Below are 20,923 nucleotides of genomic sequence, written 5' to 3'. Positions count from 1 at the left end.
GTATACAAAGAAAGAATATTTAACATGATGGTTTGCATTAGCACGTGAATGAAGTTGAGAGTGTTTTTTACATGCTTTGTGACCTACTGTTCACAGGCCCAAGTACTTGAAAGGGTAGCAGTGAAGTCGAAGGGAGGTGCCTATGGCTCCCACACAGTGAAAGGACAGTGACAAGCACCTGGCCACCGTTCATGGGGCAGCCGGCCTTGCTAGCTGCAGGTGCCATCTCCCTGGGTGCCTGGGGAAAGAGAACTGCTCAACAAACAAAAAATCCGTAACTGCAGGAATCATCTTGAAATACAGATCTAATACCTGTACTGACAGGTAAGGTTAATGTAGCCACAAAACACTGTTTTTAGGGTCAGATTGTCTGTGTAACTTCTCAACAGGAACTGACCTGAGGAGATTTTTATCCCAGCCAGGTATTATAAGAAGCAGTGATACAGCCATTTCTGTGGGACACCTGACTTTGCAAACTCTTGTCTTTCTGTGGCAAGCTACCTTGGCAGTGTTCAGTCCCTTTGCTCCAGGAGAGTTTCGTGACAAGAGCTGTGTATGAAGTCTGTTCGAAAACGTGTGGGCTGACCTTATTCATGGCGTTTCTACTGTTGTTCTTCTACATTCAAAATCTATTACTGATTTCTATGATTTAATCCAATTCTTTCACCTCCTTACCCAAACAGTTGTGTTTCAGTGAGAGTTTGTGAATCTGAATCACGTATTGCTGGACCTTTCAGATGTGTTATCAGTGCATACTGTTTCAAAATGCAAAAATGCACACAGTAAATAGAAATAGAGAAACAGAGAAAAGAGAATTCCCCTAAACTTTTCGTACTTGGTAGGCATATTTGATCTTTAAATACACACTGCGGAGGCAGGAGCCTGGGGAAGACATGGCTAGAAATAATAGACAAAACATGGACTTTAAAGGTAGATATTACCTTCTTCTTTTTATAGAGCTTTGAGTTCACTAAGACTCATGTGGACCTTCAATGCTGTCACATGATGTCGCGTTAATTTGGCAGAAAATAAACCCCCTTGCTCTCTAACGCTCTTCACCGAAGTGAGAGGCTAGGTGCGGCTAGGTTTAAATTCTGAGTGATATCCAATTTGCCACTACCAGTCCAGTCGCGTTTAATATGTATGTTAAACTACCACGATTCTGGATACACTAATAGCAGTCTGCACCTTCAGTCCAGTCGTGCTCATGAACTAGCATGGCCGCATTCGGTCACATTCAGTGAGAAACTGTGACAACTGGCTACTTAAACAGTGCAGTTTTATTTGTGCAACAGATATATAGGTTTTTTTGAATTGCCGGTGATAGTGACTGTCTGCAAGAAAGCACGTGCAAATATAAAATGCATGAAAAGGTTATAAATAATACAGCCTGGCTATAAACATTAGGGAGTAACTATTCCCGAGAAAAGCGCTTAGTTTAAGTCTCACCCAAGGCGTCCCAAGGGGGGGAGAAGCAAGGCTCAGCCCGTCGGCCAATCCCGGTTGTCAGAGGCAGTCTTCTCCGAAAATCTACGGTGTTATCTTCTTCTCCAAAAATCTACGGTGTTATATTCTTCTCCGAAAATCCCCCATTTCCCTGGCTATTTTTATATCCTTTCTACCTTTAAGGTGGAGTTTGAGTGACTGTAGTCATACATACCTTTTATCATGATTGGTGTAAAATTCTCTCGCTTCACGTTTAAAGGTATAGTTTACGAAAAATTGAGAGTGCAGACTCGAAGAGGGGTGGTCGCACCTTGGAGGCGGGTAGCCTTTGGGATGGAGGTGTGTTTTGGTATTAAAATGATATTAAAACGAGCAAAGTTCACGAGAGCATAACACTTTGGCAAGGTTTCGAAAACCTGTTGGCTCAGGGGGCCAGATGAGCTGCGTATCAGTTCTAGAGGACCATTTCTTCCCACTATATCATCACGGAGCAGGGCCACGGAGTCTCCACTCTGTTCCGTCCTCTATGGTACATTGCAGGGAGTTGCTGTGTGAGTGGATTCCTTGCATGCCTGCTGCAACTGTGTCCCATCCTCAGAGCTCCTTTTGATTTCATGCTTTCCCTCAATGGGTGAACACTGCTACGTTTTTCATGTAAACCTTAATTTTCGGATGTAAAACCTTAATTTTACTAATAATTCCACACATGACCCTCTAGTTAAATATATATAAAAGTATTTTTTGTCTGGTTTTTGTGTTTGTGGAGTCAGTCAGGTTTCCTTGCACGTTTTTTTAAAATTTGATTTAACAATGTTTATTACTTTGCTTCTTTATTCTTAAAACTGTTTTTCCTGTAGTAGTGTTATCATTTGAGAGCTTCAGATTCACTAAAAAAAACCCTGACAACAAAATAACCAGCAAACTATTAGCAGAGGAAACTTGAAAATGTGATCATTAGCAATGGACGGACCAGAAGACAAAATGAGAGGGGTCTGAAGTACTGTGGTTTTGGACAATATCAGGGTTCTACGTGTTTGGGGCTGATGACAATGAAATGGTGAGGCCTAGTTACACATTTCAGAGAGACAAGATTCCTGTGCAATGACATGCAATACGTGCTAGATCCACCCTTAAGGAAATCTCCCTTCCTCTATGGTGGCATCACATCTGTAGTTAACCTCTTCTGTCTCTGTACTACATAAAAGGCAGTTAGCGGTGTTAAAACATCCGGGTAGAGAACAATATTTCAGTTTCCTCCAACAACATGTCGTCTCAGAAGTCTTTTAAAATAGTTTATAAAAATTCCAGTAGACACAGCAGAACAATAAGGTGATAACTTAAGAATATCATCAAAAGCAAACTAGGAAATGAAATTTTTAGAAAAAAGCTGGGTAATCATGAAGACTGTCTACGCACTAGCTTTTTTTCATGTAAAGAGGAGGAAAATATTCTTTAGTTGGTAAGGTGGAGCTATGCAGAGACTTTGTCAAGTTACCTCTAGTGCTACCTGCTATTAGGAGTAGCAAGTGGCAGCTCCATTTCCACCAATTGTGTGCCTTGTCTTCATTTCTTCTACAGGTGAGAGCAAATGTTTGTCAGAAATCTTATGGATGATTAACTTCTGTTACAACAGATTAAGTTTAGCCTGTCCACCTCCAAAATACGTTTTGATGGTCTCTGTCTATTGATAATTTTGTATAAAGTACTCCTCTTTCTCCTATGCTGATTTTGCAGCAGTCAGAGATATTTCAACAGCAGATCACCACAGTCAAGAGATCAGTAAATAACACAGGTGGGAGATCTTTTCTGAGACTCATTGCAACGGAGCCTGAATTTTATACTGGACATGCTAGAGGAAAGGGATGCCATCCAGAGGGACCTTGACAGGCTTCAGGAGCAGGCCCATGTGAACCTCATGCGGCCAAGTGCAAGGTCCTGCACCTGGGATGGGACAACCCCTGTTATCAACGCAGTCCTGCAGAGTAGGACCTGGGGATACTGGTGGATGAAATACCATATATGAACCACCAACGTGCACTTGCAGCCCAGAAGGCCAGCTGTATCCTGGGTTGCACTGAAAGCGGCGTGGCCAGCAGGTCAAGGGAGGCGATTCTGCCCCTCTGCTCCACTCTGGTGCAATCCCACCCTGAGTACTGCATCCAGCTCTGGAATGGTGATGAGGGTGGTGAGACACTGGAACAGGTTGCTCAGAGAAGCTGTGGATGCCCCATCATTAGAAGTGTTCAGTCAGGCAGGATGGGGCTTTGAGCAACCTAATCTAGTGGAAGATGTCCCTGCCCATGGCAACGGAGTGAAACTAAATGATCTTTGAAGATCCTTTCCAACCTAAACCATTCTGTGATTCTATGATTCTAAATATCGCCCTAGTCTTTGCAAGGACAAATCCAGTTTAAAAAAAAAATTTGAAGATCCTTATTGTCCTGTATAACACAGAAATCTAATATGGCTTATTAGCTCTGTTATTAGCTGTTCTATCTCACATAAGCAGCCATACATATTGAAATAAATGGAGTTTTTATGTGTGTTGTTTTTATTTTCATCAAAGCATTTTGACCTTTTCAGTTATTAGTAGTGTAGGTTTCTTTCATTCTTCCACTGCACTTTACCTCCATAAGCCTGCCATAATCTGGAGTGTGTGGCCTCTCCAATTTAATGAAAAGATGCTTCTTTCCAGGAAAATTTGATAATAGGGAATCACATTACTTACCCTATTCCCTTCCACACAGGGAGGCATTATTACATACCCGTGTATATAAGGTGCTCCATTAGAAAACCCACACTCTTAAACAGCCCTGCACAAAAACAAAGGCAAATCTATGTACACAGGAAGCCATCACAGCTGTTGGATCATACTTTTAACAGCTACCTGAAAGTTATGTAGTAAAATCCACAAAAAGTTACAACAGGAAACACTGAGCCCTATCCAAGTGAAATCCCTGAAATTCTGAGCCCAAGGATCTCCTTAGCACAAGATGCCCAGAGTCATCACCTGCAGAGTCTGTGACACAGGAACCTGAGACAAGGAATAACCTACAGACAGTAACGCAGTGCACAAGCAAGGAAAAGGGCTTCGTTACCTTACCTGGACAGAGAAGAGACTCTGGCATGAGACTCTAAAGTGAAGTACATTGGAAAGTGTAAAATCAGTGCTGAACATAAATGGGATTTTTGCAAGAATACTTTTCTGTCCTTTCTTGTTCACTGAGAATACTTAAAATGATTTTTTCTTTTGAGTGTTTTCAGTTTAAACAACACTACTTTCTAACAAATGAGGCAATACAATTCATCACTATTTTGCTTTTTCTGATTGGAGAACACACACAGGACAAAAAGAGTATGATGTATTTCACTATCTTTATACAGAAACTTTTAATGTTGGAGAATAAGAAGTGGTTTTATTTAGCTTTTATAAATAGCTTTTCTTTCGTGGCTATAAACATAACACAGAGTTACTGTTCCACTATTCATCCATCTCGAGTATCATGCTTAATATGGAAATAAATAATACATGTCTCGGATTTCATGAGTTGAAGCTTTCGTTTACCTGAGGGCTGGATTTCTTGCGATTGTTTGTTACAGGTGACTGTGTATGCTCAATGACCACGCTGAAAACCAACGTGGTGCCCGAGGTGGTTTTTGGCCCAGTACTTGCAGAGTCAAACTTCAGAGCAGATCCTTCTGTTTGGGTTAATAAAGTAAAAATAGAAAATACTCTTTTCTTTTCATGGAAAGACTTTTCTTCCTTCACTTTGAAATGAACGTCAACTTTTTGATGTGATTTAGAGTTCGTTCCTTAAGTAAGTGTCTTGGGAGACAGATTGTCATGCTGAGGTGAAAAAGAAAAGCAACGAGCTTTCTGCACATTCAACTGCAAACAAGTCAGTGCATGATGACCCATCTGACCATGGGTTCTTTAAAAAATGGCATATACAGAATGATTTTCCCCTCTATGTCTTGACACATGGCTCCTTTCACCTGTCTGCCACAGTTACCATTCACTTGTGGTGACTACATCATCCTGTTCTAGTTTCCACCTGTATGAATGCGACTAGACTGTGCTTGGTAAGTTTTTGCTTGTGAAAATGCCACAGTAAAAAGTAGTTTGCCTTGCTGTGGATGCACAAACTCAGATCAGATCCGCTCAAGAAGATGACAGAACAGCAAACACAGCACTGGTGGAGGAGAGAGGATATGTAGTCTTTCAAACCTACAGTCTGCTGCTTTCAAAATGAGCATCACTTCCTAAGTGCTCTGATTAGCAGCGGCATTGATTGCTTATTACTTTTTTGAATATTCACCAACTTAGGTACTGTAGTTTGGTTAAGCCAGCTGGGGAGTGGACACAAACCTCAATGTAAATACTGTTCTGATAACATGCATGGAATCCATTTTGCAGAGCAGTATGCAGCCTGGACTCCCTGCAAGAATGAAATTTCTCCAGCATGTGGAAATTGTTTGTATTTACTGCAGAGTCTCTCTCAGCTGCAACCAGTGAATTCAAAAGCAGCAATTCAATTTTACTTCTTTTTCTCCATCACTACTCAGCTGCCACACAGCAGCAAGTCTGCATTATTGGAGGTGTGTGATAGTCCAGGTCCTTGTACCACAAGCTCTGTGGAGGAGAAACTATTCTCTGTGTTAGCAGAGGCTAACACAAAGGGTGCTAGTCCTGGCTTCATGGTATTGTTGCAGTCGGATTGCAGATATTGTTCTCTTGGAGCCAGAAGATCTGATAACAAATGGTTCTGCTTTCCTATTGCTAGCAAAGAAGATAACCTTGTCAGATAAAACATCCTTCTCAAGAATGCTCTTTTAAATTATCATCCTGTATTTATTTCTTATTAGTAGAAGGGCTAGTCACATCCAGGAGAGTAAATACGAATATATTTAGAGAAAAAACATCACACTTTAAAGGAGAAGAGCATCTTTCTTATAGAAGTTGTAGACAAGGTTCCAGAACGGATGAAGAACAGTCTATGGACTAATAACAAATAAACAAGAAAAAAAAAAAGCATGTTTGTTTCAATTAATATTGTAGATTATAACAATTAACAAGACATCTTGTTGAGTCTTTTTACTACCCCACAGACTGTCACTGACCTCACTTTTATGAGATTCTCTATAGGCTTTCAGTAAGACCAGAGACTAGGCAGATGTCATACATAAGCACCAGAAGGAAAGACCAAAGATGTATAGTGATGTACTGTTGTTATGCCTTCAGATTCACCTCTTCCCCATAAATCGTTGCAGAGGGGTCAATCACAGTAATTATTGCATTGTAAGATAACGGATTACTTGGGTTAACTAAGGAAAGCTAATGGATTGTTTGGGTTAACTAAGGCTAGTGAACTTATCCTCTCTTAATACCTCACATTTAGATGCTAAAGGGGATACCTCAGTTTTTCTGTCTTTCGGCCGTGTGCTCTCTCCATTACAGCTTGAGAGACTTCTCAGAAATTTGCAGGATTATAAAAAGTTTTAGCCTATGAATGGGCTTGTAAGCAGAAGGAGTACATCAGCTCTGTGTGTGTTTGTGTGTTATGAAAAGGATGTGAGTGGAAAGGCATGTAAATTACAAAGGATAGTGTCATGGTTTATAACTTATTTCCTTTAACAAGTACTTCTATTCAAATCCAGAGGGTGCTTGGAGGATTCTCTGCTACTGAAAAAAGAATTCCCTTCCTCTTGGCCGCAGTACATCCTTGCACCACACCTGGGAGTGACCCTGGTCACATTCCCGTCACCTGGCTTTGGATCTGAATGTTCCACTGTGTTCTCATAATGTGCATGGTCAGCTCAAGTCCCTGAGGTGATGCCTCCCTTTTCTCTGGGACATAAGCAGCACGCTGTTGTTGAACTCTAACATCCTTTCTATGTTTCACCCTTTCCCCATCTACTAAAAGTACTCTCTGCAGACTTACCAAGAGAAGGGGAAGAAAAAGCAAAGGCTGCTCGGGAGATTACTGAGTAATTTCCTGATTTAACAAGTAAAGCTTGAGAATCTTGCTGCTATTTTGTGTTGCTATTTTGTGAGTAGAAAAACCGCAGTATTTTTAGCAACAAATGAGGAACAAGGATTCAGAGTCAGTTTTGCTTCCAGCATTTTCAGTGTTTGTCAGATTCACGAGAGTCTCCTGGGAGCCCAAACTAGGTTATGACACAACAGCACATTGTTTCATTTAGGCAAGAAGGACCTTTTAACCCCTCAGATTCCCACACGTTTTCCTAACACTACAATTGCAAGCAAGTCGAAGCTACTTGCGAGTTCGGATAGGAAACCAGCTGGAAAGCAGCCATCAGTACTGCCCAACTGCTTAGCCCGAGAAGCGGGGCAGGCTGTCAAATGCACATCAAGAGCAGGAAGCACAGTAGCAGCATGCATGCAGGGGCAAATGAACCGACACCACCACACGTAATGACGTCTGCCCATATGTGATCAGGACCACACTTTCACATCCGAGTGGAAGGAAGGTGGTCACCTTCTCTGAGCATCTTGGTAGACACTCTTCAGTCATGTTAACAGAGTGGATCCTGTTTAGAGAGCGTGGGTTGAATTTTGCAGGTGGGTATCACGGAGTGTCACTGGCACACAGCCAGAAATGTAGGAGGGCTTTCATTGCATCACCAGCATACCACCTCCACTCTCCAGCTGGGTGCTCCTTGGAGGTCTGCCACCAAAGTTAGCTCAGCCACGGACCTGTTAGCCAAAATAGTGGTGAGACCTACTAAACCTTCAGCTCAGTGAGCTATTACATCAGGTATCAGACAATAATATACAGCTTTGAACAATCAGTGAAGAAGAAAAGATGATTCTAAGCTGTTATTCGTCTCCTGAAGAAAACATTTAAAATAGGTCAGCTAAACAGTTTCCTGAAGGTGCTTATCTTTCTCTCAGCACTATGTAGGGAGATATTTCAAACAGAGATGTTTACGGTGGGTCAGGTGGAGATGTCTATGCTGTGTTGAGAAGATCAGAGCCCAGGAATCAAGAGGACAGTAGTGTTAAATTCAACAATTTTCTTAGATGGGCCCAGATCAATTAATATACATGATAAAACTCGTTGTTAAACCAGGGCTCAAATGAGGAATGGAAACAGAGGGAAAGGCATGGGTGAGTCACAGCAGGAAGAGCAGGGACATCTGTTTGGGGTTGCTGAATTCAGTAACCCCACAGAGGTGAGGCTGCCTCAGCTCTATACCCCAGGTACCATCAGCAGCGAGGATGAATTTGCCTACCTGAAAGGCGCGCGTGCCCGCACACACGCACACACACACTATGCATACAGCTGTACGCACGGCCAGCCGCACAGACCAGCACAGGCTGAAACACTCAGCACTCACGCAAGCACGGACAGGTCCTGTTCTCCTTCCCTCCCTGCTGATCAAGATGAAGGTGCATTAGTGGGAAATTAAGTTAAACCAGTCATTTAAACAGCTGTGGAAGACAAGGAGTTGGGAGAAGAGGCAGAGAACAGCTAGTGTGGACTGTCTGTCTGGTAAAAACAGACGGGGACAGTGTGCTGCAAGCAGTGTGGATTGCCAGGAGGAACAACCTTGAGCTATAGGCAGGAAGGAGAAAATATGGGGGGGGGCATGGAGCCACTCAGCCCAGCTCCAGCACTACCGCGCTTTTTTCAGAATGCCATTTGTGACTGGGCTAATCACTATCTTCCGTGCTGAGTTTTTTTCAGGAACGGTTTATTCCCCCAGTGCCCGGGGATAGACCCCATCAGTCTGTCTAGGTGAGCTCTGACACCAGTGGGCACCCAGTAGATACTCAGCAGTGTTTGGCAACAGCATAGGTGACCATGAATTTGTCTGAGCAGCAAGAAATAATCTTGGCTGGTTTCCTTTTTGCTTTAACTATTTCATAAGATGTTCATTCCAATTGCACAGCCTTACATCAAAACCTAAAACCATATTGACACCCCTATGCTGACCGTCAAGTGCTCTCAGGGGGGTTTCCAAGCTGGGTTCAGGTGAAAGAGCTGTTGTTGATGCGCAGTTTGAGAATATCATTTGTCCAACGTATGTCTTCAACCTATGACCGCCAGTCCTCAAAGGGCTCACAGCTATCATATAGGCAATTCCTGCTTTGGGAACACAGAGCTGGTGCTATTACATGGATTTCAGGGAAGAACTCTGGCTTGAGTACACTTAATTTTAAGTCAAAAAGCACATTCTTCAACTGTTTCCACAGGCCCCTGTGAATAATCTGAAATGTGTATAAAAAAACAATACAGCAATTCTTTACTGATCCTAGAAAAGCTTTGGGAAGATGACACTTAATCATCATGTGGTCAATTCCTCCATAACAGTGACAGGGTGACAAGCATAGCTTTCTCAGGACATACAGTGTATTCTATTTTACGAGCACTCTAGCATTTCTGAAATGATGACAGATTTAAAAGTTTTTTTTACTTATTTCAGATTTTGTCTCTTTCTGTCATCTTTTTTTTCTCAAACTGTTTAGCATCCAGTTGCTTAGATACCTTGAACAAAGCAGCATCTTGCTTTAATATATTTCACGTGCATGCAATTTCAATCTCCTGTTTCATATGACAAACCAGTTAGAAAATATAAGTAATAGGAGGAAATGAGGACTGTTGTTCGCACTTTGAGGAATCTACTCTTTTGCTATAGTTCTTGTTCAGATTGCATCTTTTTCTTTATATACTGCGCTGTTGATCTATGAGAACATGTACTTGGGAAACTGAGGAGAGATGCACTGAACAGTGACTCTCATAGCAGTTACTGCAGAGGTGAGGTAAATCTCAGCTGCGTTGACTCCTCAACAGCTTCAGTGGTGGAGAACAGTAGTCACAGGAGCTTGGTCCTGTGTCACTGGCTGTGACTAAAACCATGTGTATTAATGGATAATTCTGTGTATGTCCTTGTGTGTGTAAATCTACATATACTGCACATCTTATGTATCCAAGGAATTTGGTGTGTCACCACAGTCTTCTGTGTGCTTGACCAGCCTCCCTTTCCTGAATCTCTTCTCACTAATAATTTCATGCTTCCATTTAGAGCATGTTTTTTAGGCCTCATTGCTTTCTTCTGAACTCTTTCCATTGATCCACGAATTTTGCACTGTGTTACTTGGAACTAGGCATGATAGCACATGTCCTGGAGGCTATACTAGTGATAAGCAAACAAGTGAATGACCACAGCTCACTGGCTATCCTCCTGACTGTGCATCCCAATATGACGTTTACCTTTTTTAGTAATGCCACATTTGCTGCTCATATTCAGCCTGTGATCCACTATGAACTCCCAATGTTTGCACTAGTTCTTGCTTGTTCTCCATCTGGTGTTTGTGCTCCTGCTGATATTGCCTAGTGCATTTTTTCCTCTTAAATGTCCCCCTGGTTGTTTCAAACTATTTCCTGAGTTAGTTGAGATCATTTGAATTTGAACCCTGCCCTCCAGTGTGCTTGCATTTCCTCTCCTCTCTGTACAGTCTATAAATAATACCACGATTATTACTGAGGAGATTGAACAGGACTGGACCAGCACGAGTCCATTTGATACATCCTTCCACTTTGACAGTGAACCGTTGACAGTCCAAATATGGTTTTTGCATGAGTGTGTACCCCTTCTCTGTAGCAGCAGCTTAATCTAGCCGAAATTTATTGCATGTTTATGAACACATCTTAGGGCTTATTGTCAAAGCCTTACAGAAGTCAACAGAGCAGGCTGTTACTATTCTTCTTCCACCCACAAGACTTGTCATCCTGTGTAGAAGAAAATTAGATGGGTTTGAAATGACTTATTCGGATAGACCCCCATTCTTTAAACAAATGGGTGGGAACACAGTCTTAAAATTATTCCCCTTGACACAAGTTTTCCAAAGTCATTAACCTAGACTATAACGATTGCCTCTTTATTTCACTACATGCTCTCTGCCCAACTGGAGACAGAGCCAGGATAAACTGTGCTGATGCTTCTTGATTACACCAACATCCCCAGAAAGAGGAAGCACCAGGGAGAGCCTTAATGTTGGTTCCTGTGCTCCTGGCCAGAGGGCTCAAATCCTGTCTGGAAAGTGCAGACATTCATGCACCTAACCTTCCATAATCTGACTGCTCTATCTCTTGTTAACTTAAATTAAAACATTTGTGTTAAGTGGGTAATTAGGGTCCTGGAATATTATGTCTTACAGTGTCAAATTGCTTTGCAGTCTTATTTTCCCACTGTTCATAAAGAGAGGAGCTTTGTGAAGGAGTTAATATTCCTTTTAAATGAATTTGCCTATACAAATTTGTAAGAGTCACTAGGCTATAAAACTCTGAACACTCTATGGTACCAGACACAAGAAGGTGGCACAATGCCATACAAAGCTGTGACCCTCTGCTAGGAGATTCTTTAGATAAGGAGACTGAGGTCTCCACCTTCACTGTCTCACAAATTTTTTTCATATCAAACATGTAGAGCTTCCAAGTAAAACATGCATATATATTTTAGATTTCAGCTCTGGAAATTCATGCCAGGATCTGAGAGATAAATGAGATTATTGTTGGTGTGTATAAGTATTGTACAGTAGCTAGATACATTAAATATCTCTATTTTCTGGTAATTATGTCTATGGATTTCCCAAAGAAACTCTAAACTCTGCCAAACTTTTCACAACTGTGCTTTAACTGGCATGTCCCACAGCTCCACTATAGATGTCTCCTCCTGTAGCTTTATCCGTGATGCTGTGTTTATAAGCTTGAAGAACAAGATCAATTCTTGCAGTGTTTTTGACCCCATTGCTGACAGAGGTGCCTCTTCTAAGGAAGTCTTATTCACACGGGAGTGTGCCAGGGAATGTGTTCACTTGGAAGTAAATAGAAAACCCTTTTCCCCTCCCTTACAGTTCTCACAAATAGTATGATCAATACTGGTGATCACATTACAGCAAATAATATGAAAAATATTTTGAATACTTTCAATTAATACTCCACTCAGGACTTGAAAATAGATCCAGCTGCAATTCATTCACTTCACCCTTCCTAATCCCCGAATCGTCACATTCCTCCTGATTTTAGTTTTATATATTTTCGTAACATTTGAGGAAAGTATATTTAAATACTGATTTGCTACTCAAAAGGTAAAAAGAGCACAATCTCCTTCGAAAATACTGTATGAATGGTGTGTTAACACAGCTTTCTTTCTCTGCAGTGTCTCAGGGACTGCTTCATTTCCAGTGTTGTTGTGCCCTTTAGTCCAAATAACATCATTTTCTTGTGTTTCCCATCTGCAGCACGATGGCCAGTAGCCAATCACAACGTTTTTCATTGAAATGGCAAGGATATGCTTTAATTACCTCCATAACAAAGACCTTGATTACATCTAAATTCCAGGATTCTGAAGGCAATTTTTTCATGTCTTGAGCCTATTTGTTTCTGACTGATTATCTCTTCGGCGTTAACCTTTCACTCCTTTGTATCCCAGACATCAACAGAACATCTTTAATCCAAAACGAAAATTAGGGAAAGTAACAAAGTCTTAAAAGGCACAGTTGAGCAATCCCTGTACAGCACAGTGCTTATCAGAATAAGCTTTTTCTCTGAGAAAATGTGAAAAGTGGTGAGGACTTCTTACAAAGCGCAATTGCTTTAATACCACAGCCTAATCCCCATCCCCAAATCGTTACCATCTCTAGAACTGCTTAGCCATATGTTTGCTGTCAGTGAAACTGTCCCAACAGGTGACAAGGTTTCTGTGTGAAACAGCAGCAAAGGCCAGGCGCTGGCCCCTGGATGGGTGTGAATTCACTTTGCAGGAGTACAGTTGCCCTCAAAATGAACTTATCTAAAACAGCCAAGCGAAGTTCAAAGTTGCTACCTAAGATATCAGCAGGGACAACGATTCCTTTGCAGGAGAGTCAGTGGCTTTGTCTCTCCTCTCTGCTCCACTCCGTGTGGAAAAGACCAAGGTGCAGGGTACAGTATCCCAGGTTTACCTATGCATCACAGGGAGATGTTTTCTATCACAAATTGCCAAACTCTGCCCAGTCCAAGGCAACAGCTACAGTAGCCGGTGTCCAGATGCAGCTTTTATTTGATTTCAATGCTCCCTGCAGGAGGACTGGGGCTGAGTCGGGCTCTCATCATGCCAGCTTGCTTCTCCTGCCCCAGGCGACAGCAGGCAGGGCAGAGGCAGGCAGCGCTGGCAGGTCGGTAGCAGCCGGAGGATGAATACCCCATGCAGGCATTTCCCACCCCCTCGGGAGGTGCTGGCCAAAGGAGATGTGGCAGAGCCTTACGGCTCTCGCAGAAAGAGTGACCAACATGAGAAGAGTGTGAGTGTGGCCCCCTAACATCAGCCAGGTTTTTGTTACCTGGGGTGGACAGTAGATCAAGCTGATTGCTTTAAATAATGCTGTTTATATGCTACTGTCAGGCTACCGGCATTTCTAGATGAAGTGCATACACAAGCCAGGGAAATGGCAAATGTACTTGTTTATCAATGTGAAAGCACAGTTCAAGACACAGGCATCATACCACAGTCTATGTGTTCTTTCCATAAGCATCTGGCCCATGTAAAATGTTTAGGAAAGAACAAAAACTAATTTACAGTATAACATAAAAATGACCTTGAGACTACACAATTCATATTCCCCCTAAATTCTCCCGGAGACCCCAAGGTTTGCTTCACAGACACCGGTATCCCAAAACGCTCCATTTTAGTGCTGATTTGTACCACCTGCCTTATTGTTTTTGCCTTCAGCCCTATCAGTTCTGTTGCACTTTTCCTGTTTTGGAAAGTCTCCAGCTTTCATGACATTTTAAAGTGACCTTTGTGTAGAGTGAAAGTGCCAAACACTAGGCTCTTAATAGCATATCTGCACTTTGTTAGGAACTTAAAAACCCAAAGCTATCATTATAATCTCTGGGAAAATAAATCACATTTAAAGTTCCATGAGGAGAAGAGGAGAGAGATGAGTTATGTCACAGAAAAGGGGAAGACAGTAAATAAATAAACAAGGACTAGGTGAGCAGTCCTTTATTTTTTCTATTGTGACTATTTCCAGATCTTGAAAAATCACAATTTGTACCACAGGGAATGTTTATTTCCTTTTCACAAGGAAATAAAAAGCTGAAAACTGATATTTTATTGGAAAGTTTTCCATTTAACCTCAGAGAAGCATTTACAGGTTGCAGCAGGAAAAGCAAAGGAAATACAGAACTTGTTTGCAGCAACAACTACTCCTTTGCCTGCGGCCCAGGGGTGGGAGAGAATCTCTGCTTGAAAGGCTCCAGACAACTTCCACTTTCCCAGAGCCTCGCCAGGGTGGGCAGCTCCGGCAGCCTCGCTGGTACAGTGTTGCACTGCAATGGGAGGGAATGAAGAAGCTATGGAGTGAAAATCCAGATTCATAGGTCAGTTTCAGGCCATGGCAGACTCAGAGCTGTAAGAAATGTGTTTTCAGCTCTCTGTTAAGAGTCTAGGAGAATAAACTGGAAACTCACGTACAACAAGAATTCACTTTGTATGATTGTTCTTATGGAAGCCTGGTGGATGATCTTCACTTTAAGTGATTACAATCTGTTTGTAGTAGAAGACACAAGAGGTATCATGTTGACTCCTTTCCTTGCTACAGTCACAGAAACTCTGACAGTCACAGAGGTGAATTTTAATGGTAAGGCTGAAGATGGGGAATTTATCCCTCTATCTAGGTTAGAGATGAGGATAAACTCTTCCGTAAAACTGCTGTCCATAAATTTCACAGCCTTCTCTCACAGCTCGTATTTTCCAGAATTCATCCTGTTTGCCTTCTGGCAGCTGCCTCCAGTTTGCATTTATATATAAGCTGGACCCAGTCTCTAGCTTTTCCAGTGATGGGTAGAGAAGAAAGGTGACCTTTACATTTTGCATTCAGTTATGATATCTGTCTCTTAACCATCTGCTTGGCCACTTCAGTTTAGATCCTGACCTGCAAGATCTCTCTTAGTCGTGAGAATTTGTCTTCTTGACTATAAAACCAGTAGGCAAAGGTTCACATCAGCACTTTAGCTCCTAACAAGTCAAAATAAACACGTGCGCCTCTCACAGTTGTTTTAACCCTACAGAGAAGGCAGGGAGAACTCTGCGTGGTGGCGTGGAGGCAATGACAAAGGATAAGATACTCCAGTACATGTGTTTAGCATGAATGTTGTGGTGTTACTGAATACTGTCTAATGGAAACAAAAATTAATAGGCTGCTAGAGTGCTTTTTGATTCAATAAATTTCCAGCACTCTGGATTTGGTTTATCTATTTTTTTCCTTATTTAAAAGCAGAGTAAGTGCAATGGGAGGAATGAACAGCTTAGCTGCTCAGCTGGGCTTGGTAGCAAACTCTACCCAACATAATCTTCGTGTGCTCAACTTTAAGCACATGATTAAATGCTGTGCTAGAAGTAGACTGGATTGCTGACCCCTTTCCAAAATGAAGCCCTCTAGCCGTAAGATTTCTGGAGTTCATTCACACCTGCTCCACACGTATTTTCAGAGATCAAGAGCTCTTTTGGCAGGGAAACATGCAATATATTCTGGTAGTTCTTTCCTCCAGTAGTTGTTCTCTTCTTGGTACTGAAAGGAGTATAAATATTTTTGAAGGAGAATGAAAAAATGATGTGGTAAAACCATAAGGCTGAAACAATAAATCATACTGAAAACTAAAAACTCTGGCGGTAAAAATGGTTTTACCTATAGGAACTATTCAGCAATAAAATCTTTTACAGGAAAGGTATATTGAATCCACAAGATGATAATTTTTCATGTATCAAGGAAGCAGTATTAATCCTCTCTCAGAGGCAGATCACCTGTGTTTAACTATTTTACTCAGAAATTATCCGACCTCTCATACAGACAGGAACAACAGAAAAGTAGTGCCATTCAAGATAGAAAACTTAAATCATTCATGTGGAGACAAACACTCTATTTTATGTGTTGAGAAGCTTTTATTGGATCACCACAATACTTTGGATTAGTTACACTATGGCTCTGAAATATCAAGTTATAATTTAGTCATTTTCCCAATAAAAGGAAATAAGAAAATAAAGCAGCACAGTGCATGAGGCTTTGGTCACTGAACTAAGCCGAGTTTTAAGAGCCAGTCCCAGTCCGGTGCAGAGAGGGAATTTCTTCACAGTCTTTCATAGACTCTAGTGCAGACAACTCCTTTCATGGCACATTCCTAAGGCACAAAGGAAAAGATTGATATAAACCTTTCGCTGACAGCCGGTGTGTCTGCTGCAGCAACTTCTGAAGTCAGTGAAAATCCAGATGTCATGTTCTACATCTTCACATAACTTTTAGAGCAAAGCTATATTAAGCTAATGGAGTGGTTTCTATTCTAACATCTTCAGACCTAATTAAGTGGCATATAATGACAAATAGATTGCAAAACTGGGCTCAGCATCCAGAAACAAATTTACTGCCCTGGGTATAATTGCTGGCTTGACAGAAATATCAGCATTACCTAGTCTATTATACCATGGCCCACGAATGCTTTCAATTTTAGAAGATTTTTTTTTTTGTGGAAGCAGAAGTAGCCTGGGTAGTTCAGAGGTCAGGCTTCTGGCCTAAAAACATTTCCACTTATGAGTGACAAAAAATTTCTCCTGACTGTCTTGTCCCAGTGGCCTTCAGCGGCTCGTGGTGACTCACAGCCATGAGGCGCATGGAACAGAGGTGACAGGACATTGAAAAATACCTCGTCAGTCTGCAAAAGCCAAGGCCTCCTCCACCAACCTGTGCGAGGCAAGGGGGAGACGGCAGGATGGAAGAGGGACCCCACCTCTCTGCTTTTTAAAGATGGTTTAATAATTAGAAAAAATCTACACAGAAATGCAGTCATGAGGAGATGCGGAAGCAAATCTCCCTTCAAAATGTATGAGAGCTTAAAGCAAAATGCAGTCAGAACAAGCTAGCAAGTAAAGGCATAATGCTGCGGATTTCAAACAAGTCACCAAAAGTAGTTTGGCTCTGTTCTTTAAAAGCTTTAATGAAGAAAGCACTTTCATTCAGAAGTGTAATCTTAATTTCAGTAGTGACCCTTACAACTAGGGTCCCTAAAATGTGTTATCACCCTGGTCTGACACATCTATGTCTTTCACCAGGGTTGAAGGGGGGATGAGGGGAAGCTGCCGTTCCCCCGCCCTGGGAATGCCGTGGTTCCCTCACCACAGCGGGCATTTCGGAGGAGTCATCAGGACTTGCTGCAGGTCACCGTGCGGGCAGGCCTGAGCACAGAGATGCTGGCTCTCACGCAGCAAACCTCAGGCACCTGCTTAGTGCGCTCGGCATGCTCACACGGAAAAAGCAAACAGAAGTGTGAGAACTGATGGGCTTTAGTGGAAGTAGATGTGTGAAAAGTTGTAAAATCAGTTTTCTACAGTGGACAGGCTTTATTCCAAAGATACGGGAAAGGAAAGAGCCATTCCAGGAACAGCAGTACACAGCTTGCAAACTTTTATTCACATTTCACAGGTTTCTACTATTTGAAGATGTTATTTCTTTCAAGAATAATAATCTTGAGAGCAGTAATTATGCTGTCAATTTATGGCAGCTCTGCCAATGTAGTAACTTTAAAGACAATTTGCTGTATGGAACAATATTTATTTCCTTCCAGCTTGTTTCCTAAGCTTGGTTCCCTTCTTCTCCCTCTTAATTTATCTCATAAGTCAGAGAGAAATCCAAATTGGCAATCTATTTAGACAGAAGCAAACTGAAGTCTGCGTCCTTCTGACCTTTGTCAGCGTACAAGGAGTGTGAACTTACCACCACCATTTTCCCATCAACCAGTCTTCTCCTTATCGTGGTCTCTTTGCCATTCCACTTCTGCACTTGCACCAGTGCCCCTTTCTCCAAGGTTACAACACTCTGCAAAGGCCAAAGGAAGAGTTTCAAACTGCAGTCTGAGCTTCGCAGATTAGAGTAACAACTCACTATACGTTCAGGAAGATCTGCATTCTTGGGTAATGACGCATTTACTAAGATTAGTTTCAGCACCATATTCTTTCTTCTTTCTGTGCTTTCTTTGAATAGTTTGGAAAACTCATAGTGTACTAAGGGGGTAGGAAAAACTCCTCATATTACTCTTCTAGGAGATGTCCAGACCACTCAGAGATCATCAGCCCCCTTACCTTGACTTTCCGGTCATCTGCTGTCGTTTCATCAAACTGCTGGCCCAGTTTGAAAGAGATTGTTGTATTTTTGAAGGTGCTTTCAGTTCTAATCGTTACTATGTCCCCTTTCATACTGATGATCACATCAGGCTTTGCCAGGCCACCCAGTTTCCGGGTAGCTAAGCCCACTCCTAGAAATCAGAAACAAAATAATCAGTACATTCTAGCAAGCAAGAAACTCAGTATCCTTCCATAAATGTTCAGTGGAAGAATAAGGAACAGCTTCTTCTTGAATATTCTAGTGCCTAATTCGGATGAGACACTAATTTTTCAAATATGGAGGCACTGCACTCAGAAGCTGAGGCTGAGTGCACCTTCAGCAAGAAATGAAGATATACATGAGTATACACTTGTGTACATTTAGCTGAGAACAATCATAGACAGTTACAATCTGCATGAATTTGTGGTAGAGATAGCATGGGTAGAAAAATTCAGAGGAAAGCTGTATTCCTCATAAAGCTAGCAAAAATCCTTTTCTGAAAAAAATTCTTGAGAAATCTGAGAATCTGCACTTTTGTTAACCCGCTGTATGAAAGAAACTGGATGTTGAACTGCAAATATGCTGGTGCTTGTTCATTAAAACGTACTGGAGACCAAGAAATTCCTAGCATCCCTTAAGGACCCTTGCCTCTAAACCTCAATGAGAAGTGCAAGTATGAAATATAAAAAACACTGAAGTATAAGAGTGAAGCACTGCAGAGAACTTCAGGGAAAATCCCATGTCAAAAGCCTTTTATATTGGCTACTGCTTTTCAGTCCAGTTCATCGTCTACACATTGTGAGATCTGGGGCAAGTTAGAATGAAGACCATGGATGATGTACTGCTGTTTTATAAAAGCAGAAAGGGGATAGCTGTAGTTATTGCCTTTGTTAATGCTATGCTATGCTCAGATGGAAAGATCCATATAAAAGGATATAAAGCTATCTGTAAAGTATAACATTATTTGGAGCAATTATTCTAATCTGAAACAGTTTTGTTCAGATCTTCAGAAAAATATCTGTAGCTGGAATTTCATCCCACATTTACTCTGGTTAATTAATTAACTGCAGTTCTTTTATTACTCACTGTAACATTTCAGATAAAAGGAATCAGTGTCTCAGTGAATCATTTGTATAGCAAAAGAAATACTGTAGCTGACTGTCTGTGCACTTGCTACATAGGAATGAACCCAGCATTAAAATGAAAAACAATGCCTAATTTATTACATGCTTGGCATTCTTGAGTAACAGATAGATTCATTCATAGGATTTAGACCTCTGAAACCAAAGTGTCATGAGACATCAGCTCCATTATATATTGCAAATTATCACAAGTCACAAGTTTAATGGTGTAATTGAGACAAACATAAAAAGCCTGCTGCATCTCCACAGATTCTTCTCGTTACAGAAAAACAAATTAGATCAGGTCAGTTCAGTTAGACAGAAATAAATTTATGACAGTAATTCAGCACCTGCTTTCTGTTTTTTCCATTTTAAATGCTAAAGGAAAGAAATGAAATTATGCTAGAAATGTAATCAAAGTGCTTTTGTGGCCAGGAAGCAGGCATCATCCATGACCAAAGCATAAGATGAAGAAGAGACATTCCCAAAGAAAGCTTATTAAAACAAAAACAAAACAAAACAAAAAAGAACATTTCTCACCCAGTTCTTTCATATAGTCATCAAAATTTTCACTGGAGACGAGTTTCCAGGTTCCCACAAATCGGTTACACATCACCTTGGCTTTGCGAGGCAGTGGTCCTGCAGAGAGTGACAGCACGGCTCTTGGTGGGAGTCAGAGGGATTGTGTGCCCGGCTCAGACCTTGCTGGCCTCCTTTTAAAGATGGCCAGTGTCTGCGGCAGTCCGGACGGGCCAACTGCAAAGGCAGTGCCAGGGCAGGACAATGTGCAACTTGTCCAAGGCGGTCGTGTCAGTACCAAGGCTCCGGGTGACGCCTGCCTCGGCTTCCTCCACTGAATAGAGCAGGACACGGAGAGGGGCACGTGGGGACGGGGAAGTGGGGCTACCAGTGCAGCCGCAGAGCAGTCAGGGGACACTGTGATGGGGTCCGAGCCACACTGAATCACCAATTATGAGTGCACTGCATCCGTAGGAAACCCAGCTCTGACTGTCCTCCCGGTACCATTCTCCTGCTGTCACCATTACCACTGCTGTCACCCGTGTGCTTGTCAGGTAAATCAAAGCCATGAAGATTTACGGGGGGAGAATGTCAAAAAACTCTTGTACATAGCGTCGTTTTGTTTTACTTTCATGATCCATTCTGAAAAGCGTCTGTGTTTTATCATTTAAAGGCA

General features: G+C 41.8%; 1 protein-coding gene across 1 annotated transcript; it reads right to left on the bottom strand.

Annotated features, from left to right (window-relative positions):
- Positions 1 to 16,378: 16,378 nt before the first annotated feature.
- Positions 16,379 to 20,479, bottom strand: LOC104336265 (myelin P2 protein). The gene is made up of 4 exons (XM_009942083.2): positions 20,269 to 20,479; positions 18,586 to 18,758; positions 18,221 to 18,322; positions 16,379 to 16,634 (listed from the first exon to the last, which is right to left on the bottom strand). The coding sequence occupies exons 1-4, from the start codon at positions 20,339 to 20,341 to the stop codon at positions 16,584 to 16,586; spliced, it is 399 nt and encodes a 132-aa protein (XP_009940385.1). The 5' UTR covers positions 20,342 to 20,479; the 3' UTR covers positions 16,379 to 16,583.
- Between the last annotated feature and the right edge of the window lie 444 nt (positions 20,480 to 20,923).

Source organism: Opisthocomus hoazin, chromosome 3, assembly GCF_030867145.1.
Source record: "Opisthocomus hoazin isolate bOpiHoa1 chromosome 3, bOpiHoa1.hap1, whole genome shotgun sequence".
NCBI classification, from domain to species: Eukaryota; Metazoa; Chordata; class Aves; order Opisthocomiformes; family Opisthocomidae; genus Opisthocomus; species Opisthocomus hoazin.
Note: the sequence above shows the minus strand (reverse complement) of the source record. Positions and strands in the feature narration are given on the sequence as shown.